At 41.7% G+C, this 13,907-nt stretch overlaps 1 protein-coding gene across 2 annotated transcripts in view; it reads right to left on the reverse strand.

The window, feature by feature from the left end:
• The window catches only part of grin2cb (glutamate receptor, ionotropic, N-methyl D-aspartate 2Cb), a 39,083-nt gene that overhangs the window by 7,609 nt on the left and 17,567 nt on the right, over window positions 1–13,907 (reverse strand). For both annotated transcript variants that reach the window (XM_076999541.1, XM_076999543.1), the window contains 4 exons: window positions 7,269–7,864; window positions 6,244–6,358; window positions 2,989–3,200; window positions 49–217 (listed from right to left, as the gene is read on the reverse strand). In XM_076999541.1, coding sequence (XP_076855656.1) covers window positions 49–217; window positions 2,989–3,200; window positions 6,244–6,358; window positions 7,269–7,864 — 1,092 coding nt within the window. The remainder of the gene's footprint in view (window positions 1–48; window positions 218–2,988; window positions 3,201–6,243; window positions 6,359–7,268; window positions 7,865–13,907) is intronic.

A 13,907-nucleotide genomic window follows, 5' to 3' on the forward strand; every position in this document is an offset into this window, starting at 1 on the left:
TTCATCAGGCATCTTGTGTGTGTATATCCAGGCATTCGTCTCTCATACCTCCCCAATCATTCCGTTCCAGGTGCCTCGAACCAGCTTCCCATGTTTCCCATTGGTGACCAGGTAGAGGTCATAGGAGAACTTGATGGTGCGAGAGAGCTTCTTGAGAATGTCGATGCAGAAGCCCTTGCAGCACAGCTTGGTGTAGGGCTCTGAGCGGCCCAGCGCACTGCAGACAGGAGGAAGACATTGGGACATTTCACCAGGCTTTACCAATCTGGAGTGGGCAGTTGTTGAGTGTGTCAAAATCTTGATCAAATCCATAAGAATCCATACAAATCACAAAAGTGTTTTCACAATCTTTAATATTAGAGTTAATGAAAAAGACCTGCAAATAGCTGACAACCAGACATTTTAATTTTTGTGGGCATGTGAAAGGATTAACATAGACAAATATTGTGAGAGCCAGATCCATTTGTGCTGGTTTAAGAGGATTAGCAGCTGGCATTGTGCAAAGAGTAAGTCATGATGAGAACATAAAAAAACTTAAACGCACACAGACCATCCACTATATTTAAAGTCCTTTGTGAACCCATGACCTGCTTCTAGTTTACCTTCTTATAAAAATGACCTCCTCTAATATATAATACAAATTTTTTCCTGCACTCTATGCAGTTCACATATATTACTTTTAATTACACTCATTCATACATGGCAGTTACAGAAGATTGTGTGGGGAAAATGGTTTGTGGTAATTGCCTCCTCTTTTAAACTGACCCAAAATCCAGACCCAAGCCTCTTCTCATTTTTTCCCCTCTGTTTGCAAGTCTCCACAGCGAAAGTTTTTAGAACCCATCTAAACCCAGTGATGGGCCTCCGTTCAGCCATTATGTCAAGGGAGCACGCAGCCATGAAACCAGGGGAGTGATGATGATGCGTCCCCTCTAACCTCCCCAAGAGCCCCTGCCTAATGAGCTGTGGGGAGAGAGGAGGCCCGGGTGGGTGTGAGGCTCAGGCAGTGTCCACAACAAAGAGACACACACAAAAAAAGTGTTTGAAAAGATGAGAGCCTCTGTGTGCAAGCAGCCCAGACAGAACATAAACAAGCTTGTCCCCCGCTCCCCGGTCTCACCACCTGTATGGAGTGCTCCAGCTTTTGGGTTAAGTGAGCTGTGAATTGTGGCTCGGTTGTTTAATCAGTCAAGGGCGTGTGTGGAATAACACACACACACACACACACACACACACACACACACACACACACACACACACACACACACACACACACACACACACACAAACACACACACACACACACACACACACACACACACACACACACACACACACAGCCTGCATATATTGGGCAAAAGCAGAGTGCACTTTGGAATGATTTCAATGTGCTTGTGCTTCGGTGGCTAAAAATATTCTTTTCAAAAATACCAGGCATCTTTCATTTCAATTTGCTCCCATATGTATCTCATAATGAATAGAGGTGAAGTAAAACATCTAGAATACAAATATTGGAATATTGTAAATATTGTAGAGCACGGCAATAATAACAAGGTCATAGGTTGAATGTCCAGCACATACATGCGCCTGTACATGTCATACAAGTCAGTCTGGATAAGAATGTCTGCCAAATCATGTAAAATGCAAATGTATTAACAACAATGTTTCTAGTCCGCCAAAGACTATCGAAACCAAATTCAATTAAAACTTTGGCTGAGCGAATTCCAAAACGTAACCCAGGGCGGCATCAATTAGCATGGAGGTGTGTGACTGCCCGCGGCACTAACGTCATCATTACTGTTATTGATCTTCCTGCCCCTTTCAGCCATCCTGTCTTCCCTGAGGGGTGATTACTCCGCTCTCTGATTTATTTACATGCTCTCCCCTCAGTGTGCTTTCATAATGAGGCTGTCATCTCTCCCCTGAGGGCTCGAGGTTCTTCTCACCCACTGCGTGCTTCCTCTGTTCTGCGCACTTGGTCCACGCTCGTTTCCCACAGGGCCTAGCGTCTTTCCCAACATCACTACACCCATGTTCATGGAGTTTATGGAAATGTGCCGGTAGCAGGGGACGTCTTTATAAGCTCTGGCTGAAACTAATGGCTCGGCCTGTTTTTAATTGTACAGCTCAGGGCAGGTTGCTCAACCTGATATAATGCTTGCACGGTAGCAAGATAATCCTTAACAATAATACGCTCTGGGTGAACTTAAGTCTTCAATTCAGCGAGTCTCTGTTTAGGCTTTGAATCCCATTAGTAAATGCAGATGAGGTCTAATTGTTGGAATTCACCTGAGAGCTGATTTTGAGAAGTCAGTTATAGAAAGCCTCAGGTAACAAGTAATATTGAATCTCATTTCTGTTTTAAATGATGCTTTCTAGAACATACCATTGTCACACTCGTTTTTAGTTCCACACTATTGCACGTGGAGAGTCAGGTACATTGCTGTAAAATAAATGCAAACGCTCCCTGACCTTTAGCTGCAGTACAGACTCTACAGTGGACTACTCAGCCCCTAAAATTAATCATTATAACTTTGTTTGCTTCACACTTGCCACAGCAGATAGCACAGAATGTAAAAAGCCCATTTAGGTGGAAGGTAAGTGGCATTATTTGTACGAAACACGTCTGTGTTCGAGTGCTAGTTCGCTTGCAGGGTTGCCTTCTGAATACGAATTTACAAGCATATCTGCATTCCCTGGCCACTGGTACACCAGCCCTCATAGGTGAATCAGTATACAATTACAGACTATAGTCTAGCCATTGCTGTGCATTGCTGTGCAGTTTGTCTGCCACAGCAGACTATAACTAATATTTTTAACTATAAAAATATTAATATCGACAAAGTCTGTTTTGGTTCTACACTTCTGTATATTGAATTTGAAACATTTATGGCATCTTGCACACATCTTTGCCTGAATCATATGTAGTGTGTTCATATAGAGGTCATACAGTGACCCGTGTGGAGACTGAAAAACAACGAGACTTACGCCTCTGTCCTGTTGGCCTGTCGGCGACAGGGCACGGTGTTGCGCACACATGTGCCTGTGGAGGGGTCAACGCTTTCCACGATCACGAAGGGCCGCTCCTCCAGCGTAGCCACGGTCAGATGGCGATTGTCAGACACAGGCTCCAGGAAGCTGCCATAGCGTGGCCAGACTGGGTAGCGCATGTGTAGGATGCCAGACTCATAGCTCCCTACCTGGGGAGACATTAAGAGAATTAGATGCTTTATGTTTAGAGGTAAAAGAGGAAGTTATTTTGAAATATAGACAGGACGTGACAAGTCGAGCAACAAAATTCTGCAGGTGAACTGCAGTGGAATAGCTTCTGACGTAGTGTGCATTAGTTCCACGCTGAATATATAATTTACTCTTCACTATGATTCAATCTAATAGTGCCATTCTGTCAGGTACAGTGTGCCATAAAAAGTCAAGAAAGTCTTATCATTCAGGATCCTTAATTTTCACTGAACTTGAGGGTGTTTCTTTCCTGAAATAAATCTCACTAGCCTGTGGAATTTCTCTGGAGGAGCCTGTGAGGTCACCCTAACTAGTTTGAAGAATGTAAGCTGATGTGAAGTTGATGGAAAAGTTTCTTTCTGCAGCATATTTACTGAGATGGAAGAGAGACAGAGAAAAGTCCCATTATCCAGAGAGCAAACAGCTGGTTCAGATCAGCTTTGGGTCCCTTCAGGAGCCTGTTACAGTAGAGTGTTTACACAAGCGTCCCAGGGGCCACCGCCACGGCCCGCACTCCAGGTCCACTGGGACTGCAAGGGCCAGAGCTCCATGCAGGTTTTTGTTTGGTTTTTTCACGTTTGTTCTTTAATACCTGAACGAATGGCTTAACATCTGAATTCCCGCATTCCAATAAACAACAGTGTGTTTCAGTGCCATACCCAATTATTGCCTCAAGGATTCAACTTTACTGTGTAAAAACTTTACTTATAAACTTAGCTTGTTATATTTTTTCTTCACCACCTGTTCTACTCTATATATGAACGTTTTTGTCCTAGACAGCTGGAATAATCTTATAATTTAAGTGTACACTACACAATGAATAAAAAAACAGTTCAGCCAATTATGTTTGGCATTGTACACCTGATTTAAATGCAGAAGAGAAAAATTTGTTCAGGCGGGAGATAGTCCCTATCATTGTAATCCATGTTTGTGTGTGGTATTAGCAGCACAGACTAGCAAGCATGATAAGCCTCTGCAGTAAGGATTTATTCAGCTATCATTCATAAACATCAGCAGAGCAAACAGATGCAATCTTTTGGCTTTCAGGTATGGATAATGAGACAGGTCTGTAGCATAATAATGCTGGCTGTGTCATTAGAGCTGTAAATAATTACTACCAGGTGGATGGCTATCCCAAGTATCAGACACCAGAAGATTCTTGTTCCATACAAACATTCAAATGAAGTAGACAGATGTGCTTTCAAGTGAGCAGTATTATGTCTCTTACTCATGCGATGACTTCAGGGGTATGATGTAGCAGTGGGGTAATGTAATCTTTAATTCATGCCATTTGGGAGAGGAGTTTCTCATGGAGTCTCAAACATGCCTTTCTGCAGTGAACGTGATGGAGAAAGTAAAAAGCATCTATCTAATTGAATACCACAAAAATGCTGTGTGTGAAAAATCTACTTATGTCATTAAAAACACATGCAAATTTCCATAATGAAGAAATGCCCTTGTTGCTGCGATCTTTGTTCAAGGAGGGCCGTCACAATAGCTGACAAAGGTAATGCTTTACTGACCATCGGGCCAAATGTTTAAGGAGCAACGGAGACTTTATGTTAAACCTTTCAGCAGGCATCACACATCAATTCAGGTAGCTGGCAGTCTTTAGTTTGATACTCTCCTTTATACACTGTAGATATAATTCTGCTCGGATCAAATAGTGGTGCCAGATCTTCTATCTCCACCATTTACCTCATGATCCTCCTCATACCTCATGATGGTACTTCTAGCTGCCAGTCAAAGTGTCAACGATCAAGGCACTACAGAAAATAAAAGCGGTCTAGAAAATATTGGCCGTGCTTTACAACAGAGCAGCAGTGAATCACTCTGCTAATGTGAGCAGGGCCCCGGCAGCATGACGGAGAGAAGTGGCACTGGGAGTGTCAATGGGAACCAAGTGGGCCGACGGTATGGGGCAGACAGACAGAGATGAGCTGTCATGTCCCACAGGGGACCAGGGAAGTCATGGAGGTCAGATGCAAAAAATTGCGAGTTTTCCTTTGTGACATCCTACTGGTGCTGACCTGTGAAACACTTTTAGCATGGCCTGAGTGGCCTCAGGATGTCAGTGTGCTCATTCTCATTATTTTATCCTCTCATGCACCTCAAGGAAGCTTTGACTGACCACAGTTTTTTCTTCTTTACTATTTATATCCACATCTGGTCCTGCAGTGAGGTGCTGTTAGCACGTTGCCAAGCCCCCTCCACATGGCTCCATTGGACGGCATCGTAGCCATGAGGGTCTGACTAAGTGAGGGCAAAGGGATTGTTTTAGAGAGCAAACTATAATTGCATCATCTGCTGTTGCCGACAAGTGACAAATTATGTGTTTCTTAGTAGCATGAGAATTCCTGCAGTGAGCATTCCCCCCTGTTTTCTCGTGTGCCTCTGTGTTTGCTGTGTTTTGTGCCCTTGAAATAATCTTCTTTGAAAATATTCCAAATGCTCTAAGGTTTTTCATGACAAAGGGTAAGAGATGCATTAGCTATTAAATTAATAGGTCATAAAACAGAGACTAGTGAGTTTCAGAAATTCTATGGCAGCAATTTTTAGGGATTAGGGATATATAATGTGACAATGGAAAGATTTAGAATTTATGAGACAAAAGATCTAAAATGTATGACCCTGGAAACCATATGATCCTGGAAACCATGTTTAATGATATACAAGAAATCTTAATCACTGTGTAATGCATAGACGTCTGACTTATGTCAATATCATTTACTATTAGAATAGGCCTATTTGTGTATCAGTGTATTGGACCCTTGGAGCTCAATCAACAACTATTCACTATGAGGGATGCATTGTCCTATTATCTGATACCAATACAAGAATATGTAGTGTGACATTTATCTGTGACCTTATAAATGTTTGTGCATTTACATTTTTACACATTACTGAATACTGATAAAATAACATTTATTGCTATCAGGTGCTTCAACATTCAGACATCATGTGTTACATCATACCATCTCTCTTTTGAAGGAAGGATTTTACCTTGTCCCAGTGTCTCTCCCGATCCAAAGCAATGATCACCATTGAGGGGTTTGTGAGATAACCATCAGAGTTGAAGGAGAGGTCTCTGTACTCCCATGTTACATTCAGCATATGCCTGCAAAAGGGTTGGACAGGCAGCATAAGCTGTTATAAACTGTTATAAACAGTGTTAAAGGTTCAAGTCCTGTCAAACAAACAAGGCTTTTTAGAAGAATTATATCACAGTTTTTTTCTGCCAACACTCTCCATTTCAAGCAGACAGACCCATAAAAAATTATAATAATGGTGAGTGTTTTATAGCACACATCTATGAATATATTTTCACAACACATAATAAAAAGACCTGAGACACAAAAGGGATGTAAAGTTTAAACCAGGTACACTAGATTCTACTGATTCTACAGTCTCTACTGAGACTGTACCAGCAATTTGCTAATTTAAGTCACCTCAGACAATAATAACCGCAAAATTGTAGTTTTGGAGTACAGAAATATGGCTAATTTCTGGGTGGAAAGTCAGTCACTCATGTATCTCTGATACGCTTGATCATAGAAAGTATGTGGAAGTATCCGGAACAGCCTTTAATGAGGCCGGCTGCTCCCAGGTGAAAAGTCGATTTACCCAGGAAATCTGCAGCCTATTTGAAACTCATTATGAAGAGGAAAGACAAAAAGCACTAAAACGGCACAAATCTGTCTGATGCCTGTAAACTTTATCGAGTAAATAAATATTTCTAGATGAACAAATATCTAATTTCAAATAACCTGTGGATGTAAACATATTAATTTACTTCTCTGATATGATTAAATGTCATCTCACTAAAGATCTCAGATCTGTCTTGTAATTCAAGAAATCTATAGTATTGTACCAGTACTGTAATGTCAGGCAGACAATGCTTCAATTCAGAACTTGGCTTTCATATTCTTAATAGAACATCAATGAGTGTTCCTGTAGTATCAGTGATCAGTGGGTGTATGATAATTTTTGTCAGTATATAAAATCTTTAGGAAAGGTTGTGGTCTCACCTATAAAGTAAATGGTTTGGATACGACTTTGCTGTACCGTTGCAGTCACTGTGACCTTCAGGAACAAATCCTCTGTGCTTGTGGAAACTGTGTACCCCATTCACGACCACCGCCACACCTTCCCGCACCCTCTGACGCAGAGTTTTCCTCCAGCGATCTGAGATTATGCTGATGACTCCGATTGGGAAGCTATCAGGAGGAGTGGCCTCTGGGTTTCTTGCGGCCAGGCTGGGGATGACCCAGATGTAGCCAGGACCCAACAGCCCGACATCAGATGCCATTCTGAACAGATATTCGGCCTCCTCGTGTGAGCAGTACACCAGATACACCTGGCCATCCACCTGTTGCAGCAGTCTGCGTGACCGTATATCATTGGCCCCCACCGACATCTCAAAGCTTAGCACTTCCTGAAGCTCCCACAAGAAGTAGCTGGTGTCCGTGAAAGAGCGGATATAGTCCACAAAGTTCTCATAGCCAGGGTAGAAGCTGGTGATCACCACAAAGCTGCCCCAGTTGTATTCCTCCATAACTTTGAACATAGCATTGATCTGCTGCTCAATAGAAGCACCCATCTGGAGGAAGGTAGACCCTTCAGCCTGGTAGGAAGACAAAGAAATGTGGACATGTGCGTGAGATTCTGAGACAGGTGAGATTCTGAGACAGGTGAGATTCTGCAAATAGTCAAACTTTAGTCAGACTTGCAATCATAGTAACATTTTTTGATATTTGATGCCTCCATCCCTGATGACCACTCACTTTGATACCAAAGCTGGTTTGGTACTCTAGGGCAAATCATCTTAAGTAGGAATAGACCATATGAGTAGTCAATGATCTATATATCCAACAATATACCAATCCAACATATCCAACATCAAGCCAATAACATGAATTATTGATGTCACAAAAGGTGGACCACTCATGACACAAAATAACTGTATTTCGTCAAGATCACTTGGCTGTTTGACAACCAGTTGTATTTACCTCTTTGAGAAGAAAGATAAATCCTACCGTAAGACGTAAGCAGCTTTATCATTAGGGTGAAAGCAATGGATACAAAAATGCTAATTTATACTTGAGAGATTCAAGTGTAATTTATTTGAACAATAACAAGTTTAATATAAGCTCTTGGTCACTTAACAAGGTATGTTTCTAAACAGCAACTATATGAGTTCTTTTGAGGAGAATCACATTTCAGGCATAACATTATGGTTTTATTACAAAATTAATCTTCTGTGGTTTCATGAATATGTAAGTAGAGGACTGTTAAGGCTCATTCATAGTGCATTTTGGTATCACTTTGAACAATTAACCTTGAACACCTTCCCAAAATGTGGAACACACAACCTAGACTCACAATGTAATGACAAGGTGCTGGATTATCGATCCTATCTGTACGCGTGGCACTAGAATCAGTCATGATTTATTACCCAGCTTTCAACCATTTTTCTTTTCACTGTAATCCCTTTGAATACATTTACAAGTTAGTCTCAATAGCTGTTTCACTATGCAACAATACAAAGATGCATCCAACCCAGCAGAATAATAGGTGAGCTTAGTTACAACAGACAAGAAGGAGAGGAAAAATATCTTTGTTATTTACCATCTTGATCTAACACTGACAATATATAAGAGAATACTTTTCACCTAGGTGAATTTTTTTCAATGAAAATACTGGAATTTTGAACTAAACATACCGAGTCATTCATCACCATGGAGAAGATCAGAGATCATGCAAAAGAAATAAGACAAAAGGCTGGTAACCTTCATGAATCAGGAAATAGCTATAAAACCAGCTTCACAATTGAAAACACATAACTTTGCAACTAGAGCAATAGTAAATCATTTTCCAACAAAAGAGCTATAATAAACCTAGTTGGAAGACAATGCAAGTGTATTTTTCTCCCATGCACAGAGAGGAACTGGGGGTCAGAGAGGCTAAACCTTCTCTAAAGATCACAGATCTAAAATGGCAGAAGTTAGTTTCAGTAGTATCTATGGTCATCATATCAACAAAACTACAATCTTTATGGCAAAGTGACATCTGGGTATATTTGGATCTTCCAGTAACCACTGATAAAACTTGAGTCTGAAGCATATGTAGTTAATTAATATGGAGGAATGGTCTTAGGTGTCTTCACGTGTGTTCTTCTGTGTCGTTCAGCACGGGAAGAGACTTAGTACTGTTATCTTGGAAAAGGGACGGTGAAAAAACTGTAAAAGCATGAGTGCCGATAAATCTGATGTTTCGAGAAAAATACGATGCTATTTTTATAGGCATATTTATCTTTTTTTCTGCCTCACCTTTAACATGGGTTAATTCAGGAGGGCACTGTAGGTGTACACAAATCATATGGGCATATAAACATTTGGCCTTTTATCTTATCTCATGGTATTATTTCAGCTTTACAGTCTTTGTGGCTGTGAAAGGTACACACTAAATTACGATTCATGAGAAGGTGTCCTCCTGTCTTATACTGCCAAATGCACTGACTTCTCCAGCACTACATGCAGAGGCTTAGTGTGTCGAAAGGAGATCGAAGTGTCCAATTAAGCTCCAATTTGAGAAAAATGTGCGCAAAGGTCCAGGAGTGTTAGGCTGGGAGACATTTTCCCAAGACTCCTCTCTGACAGGAGCCTGCACATACCCTTGATAGCGTGATCCAGTGTCCTTCTGATAACTTCTGTGGCTTACCTAAAGTAGGCCAGCCGTGGGAGACAGAAAGGCTTGGCGCATCATGAGCTCTGGGATTTAATGTTTCTCTTTTCATCCTTTTAAGGACTAGACGAAAAGATTGCACCCTCGGTCAGTTCTCCAGAGACAGGGGCTCGTTGGTGTTTAATTGGTTTGATGAAAGTAGTAGTACAGTTTGCAAATAGCAACAATAATATTCTACTTTCATATTTGGCTGTGATTTGAAAATAAGAATGAAGCATTGATTATATGAGGTTGTTGTCCTACTTTGTCAAGAATTTTCATCCCTGAATAAATCTATATAAATTTGTGAACCTATACTGTATATTGAGCAGCAGTGTAGAAGCAAACAATGTTACTTGTTCTTGATTCTTTCATCCCATAGCAGATTTATGCATTTTTATGCATGTATGAAAACAGGAATACTGAAGGTGTACATTTTATAATTTAATAGAGTCAAAACTAAATAACACAACCAAGAAAAAAATGCTTGTAGTGATGCATTATGAATGCATAAATGAACATTTTATACAGTTGCAAATAAGATGATTCAACATCCATTAAAATGAACATAAGTTACAATCAAAAGGGAAGTGCAACACGGGCAATTAGTGGCAAGGTCCAAACAGAGAAGTGAGTGACCACTCATCACGGTGGTGCAGGGCCAGCAAGCACACACTATGGCCATTCAAAGTGCTTTACATAAGAATAGAAGGAGCTATCCATGGTGCTGAAGGAAGCCTGGATCTACTCAAAGCTGCTTTCCACCACACAATAAACAAGTAACAAGGGAAACAGAGTTCAATGTAAACACACTGACCACACACAGTGAGACACCATGGAACTGGTTATAAGGCATCAGTTGTTTATCTTGGGATAAACGAATGCAGAAGATGGAGAAGACAGTGGCATGTTTGCCCTTTACGTACAACATGAAGGCAGCAGGTCGAGCATGATCCAATACCACTCATGGTACTTTTGAAGGTCTGCATATTGCAAGGTGTTTTCCTGCAATTTGGTCCTGTAACCTTTTCCTACTTCCTGGTAGAATTTATCCATGGCCAATAAACAACTGAGGTCCACCGAAGTCCACTTCTTTTTTCGAGTGCTACTCACCTTTGCTCACAGCCCAGCCTTTTCATCCTCAATTACATCACTCTGGCCACATTCCCTATGGCATCTCCTTGTCCGCAATAGGTAGGAATCTGCCCTAAAGGCTGGATTATACTTTGCACATTTGAGGTTTCCTTAATATCGATGGATAGGGAGTCTGCACAACTCAAGCCTGTTTCACACCACCTGCACAAGCACTGTGGCTCTGCACCGTCCTGGTCACTAGATGTTCACACCTCTTGTGCCTCCATCCCTGATGACCATGTACTTTGACACCAAAGCTGGTTTGGTACTCTAGGGCAAATCATCTTAGGCAGGAAATTTAAAGCTGCTCTATACCACACAGCAAGAGAGGAACAAAAAATACCCCACAGTCAAATATAAACACACATCGATCGTACTAGGTCGAACATCATGGAGATGGTTAGACTGTTTTTGATCCTTTTGTATAGATGGACCAACAGATGGAAAAGGCATGCATGACCTGTAAACAATACCCAAAGAATTTAGTATGCTCGACCAACAAATGTGCAAGGTTAACGAGGAGACTCGTTTTAGGTTATTGTGTATCTAGTGATACAAGTAATAAGAAAAGTTTGAAGAACTCTGCTATGTTTGCTGAACATCAGCTGACTGTATGAAATCAGGAAGCAAGTGTACAAGAGACAGTGTCACACACATTTTGACCAGTTCTGTAACAAGACCCGATATAAAACGTCATTATGGTTTTTTCTTTACCAATCTTTCCCTAGGAAAACAAAAAAAGATCGCTATAGCGATCTAGCGATCATATAGGAACTTTTGCTAGGTCACTCCCCAAAAACCTTTTGTTTTCATCAATAGTCCTCCATCACAACCATGCATCAGGTGGCATAGTCTGTCACTGTGGTCTGCCACATAACCCTTCACTGTGGTCTACCATATAACCCTTCACTGTGGTCTACCATATAACCCTTCACTTTGTTCTGCCACATAACCCTTCACTGTGGTCTATCACATAACCCTTCACTGTGGTCTACCACATAACCATTCACTGTGGTCTACCATATAACCCTTCACTGTGGTCTATCACATAACCCTTCACTGTGGTCTACCACATAACCCTTCACTGTGGTCTATCACATAACCCTTCACTGTGGTCTACCACATAACCCTTCACTGTGGTCTATCACATAACCCTTCACTGTGGTCTACCACATAACCCTTCACTGTGGTCTACCACATAACCCTTCACTGTGGTCTACCACATAACCCTTCACTGTGGTCTATCACATAACCCTTCACTGTGGTCTACCACATAACCCTTCACTGTGGTCTATCACATAACCCTTCACTGTGGTCTACCACATAACCCTTCACTGTGGTCTACCATATAACCCTTCACTGTGTTCTACCATATAACCCTTCACTGTGGTCTACCATATAACCCTTCACTGTGGTCTACCACATAACCCTTCACTGTGTTCTACCATATAACCCTTCACTGTGGTCTACCATAAAACCCTTCACTGTGGTCTGCCACATCACCCTTCACTGTGGTCTACCACATAACCCTTCACTGTGGTCTATCATATAACCCTTCACTGTGGTCTACCACATAACCCTTCACTGTGGTCTATCACATAACCCTTCACTGTGGTCTATCATATAACCCTTCACTGTGGTCTGCCACATCACCCTTCACTGTGGTCTACCACATAACCCTTCACTGTTATGATCTATCTATCATGTCCTACCCACGTCATGGCAAAAATGGCGCCTGTGTTTGGCTTTGCCGTTACCGTGGCTGGAGTGTCGGTGTCTCACTTGTTAGCGATGTTATGTTTATTTTTATTCCTGTGTGCTCGGGATGCGTCAGCTGCTCTGGTCTATGATAGACAAATGCTGTTGCAGATTAGAAACTCTGTGGAAAATTTGTCTGTTTCTGGGAACTCTCAATTTCCCAAAATGGTAATTCGCTCACCGGTTCAAGGTTCACCACCTTTCTGTGTCTGGAGAAAAAACCTGGGGTTGTCACGGAAGAAGCGCTTTAGGAGAAAGCGAGGCACAAGGGCAGGTCTCCAGGTGAATTCCCGACGTCTGTGGAAACAAACATGTGCTGCAGATCTCCGGGACTGTATTCCAGTTACCGGGTGTCAAACGCTGGGCTGTCGCGGCTTGGAGGTGAGTGAGTCTGGCGCTGTGTGGTATCAGCGAAACCCGGTCAGATCGTCCTACCTGCGGGAAGTATATCCCAACATGCATGGTGTTCTGGAGGGCCTGCATCGTCCTCGTCCGTCTTCCAGAAGTGGTCTTGATCATCGAAAACAGCGTGTGCTTTGCCAGATTAAACGCTCTCCAATAAATATCTCAACTAATGGGGACTCAGCGGTTTCATTGAAAATGTGTCTGATAAATGCTCGATCTGTGGCTAACAAGGCTCACGTTTTAAACGATTTGTTCTTAAAGGAGAATTTGGATTTTTTATTCCTAACTGAAACGTGGCAGCGGAACTTGGAATTAATTCACTTAAACGAATTATGTCCTACTGACTGTTCGTTTATTGGGACTCCACGTCTGTCTGGCCGTGGTGGAGGACTTGCGGTGGTCTGGAGGAACCGATATTCTTCTCAATTAGTGAGCAAAGATAATTTTGCCACTTTTGAACTGCAAGTGACTAAAGTCGGTAGGCTTAAGCCTTTTTATTGTTTTTTAATTTATCGACCACCAGGTCCAGCTGGTCAGTTTTTGTCAGAATTTTCGGATCTTCTGACCTCGATCATTAAGCTGGACAGAGTGTTATTACTTGGGGACTTTAATTTGCATATTGATGACGACTCAGATTGTTTGGCCAC

This window comes from Brachyhypopomus gauderio, chromosome 3 (assembly GCF_052324685.1).
Source record: "Brachyhypopomus gauderio isolate BG-103 chromosome 3, BGAUD_0.2, whole genome shotgun sequence".
In the NCBI taxonomy this organism is placed as follows: Eukaryota; Metazoa; Chordata; class Actinopteri; order Gymnotiformes; family Hypopomidae; genus Brachyhypopomus; species Brachyhypopomus gauderio.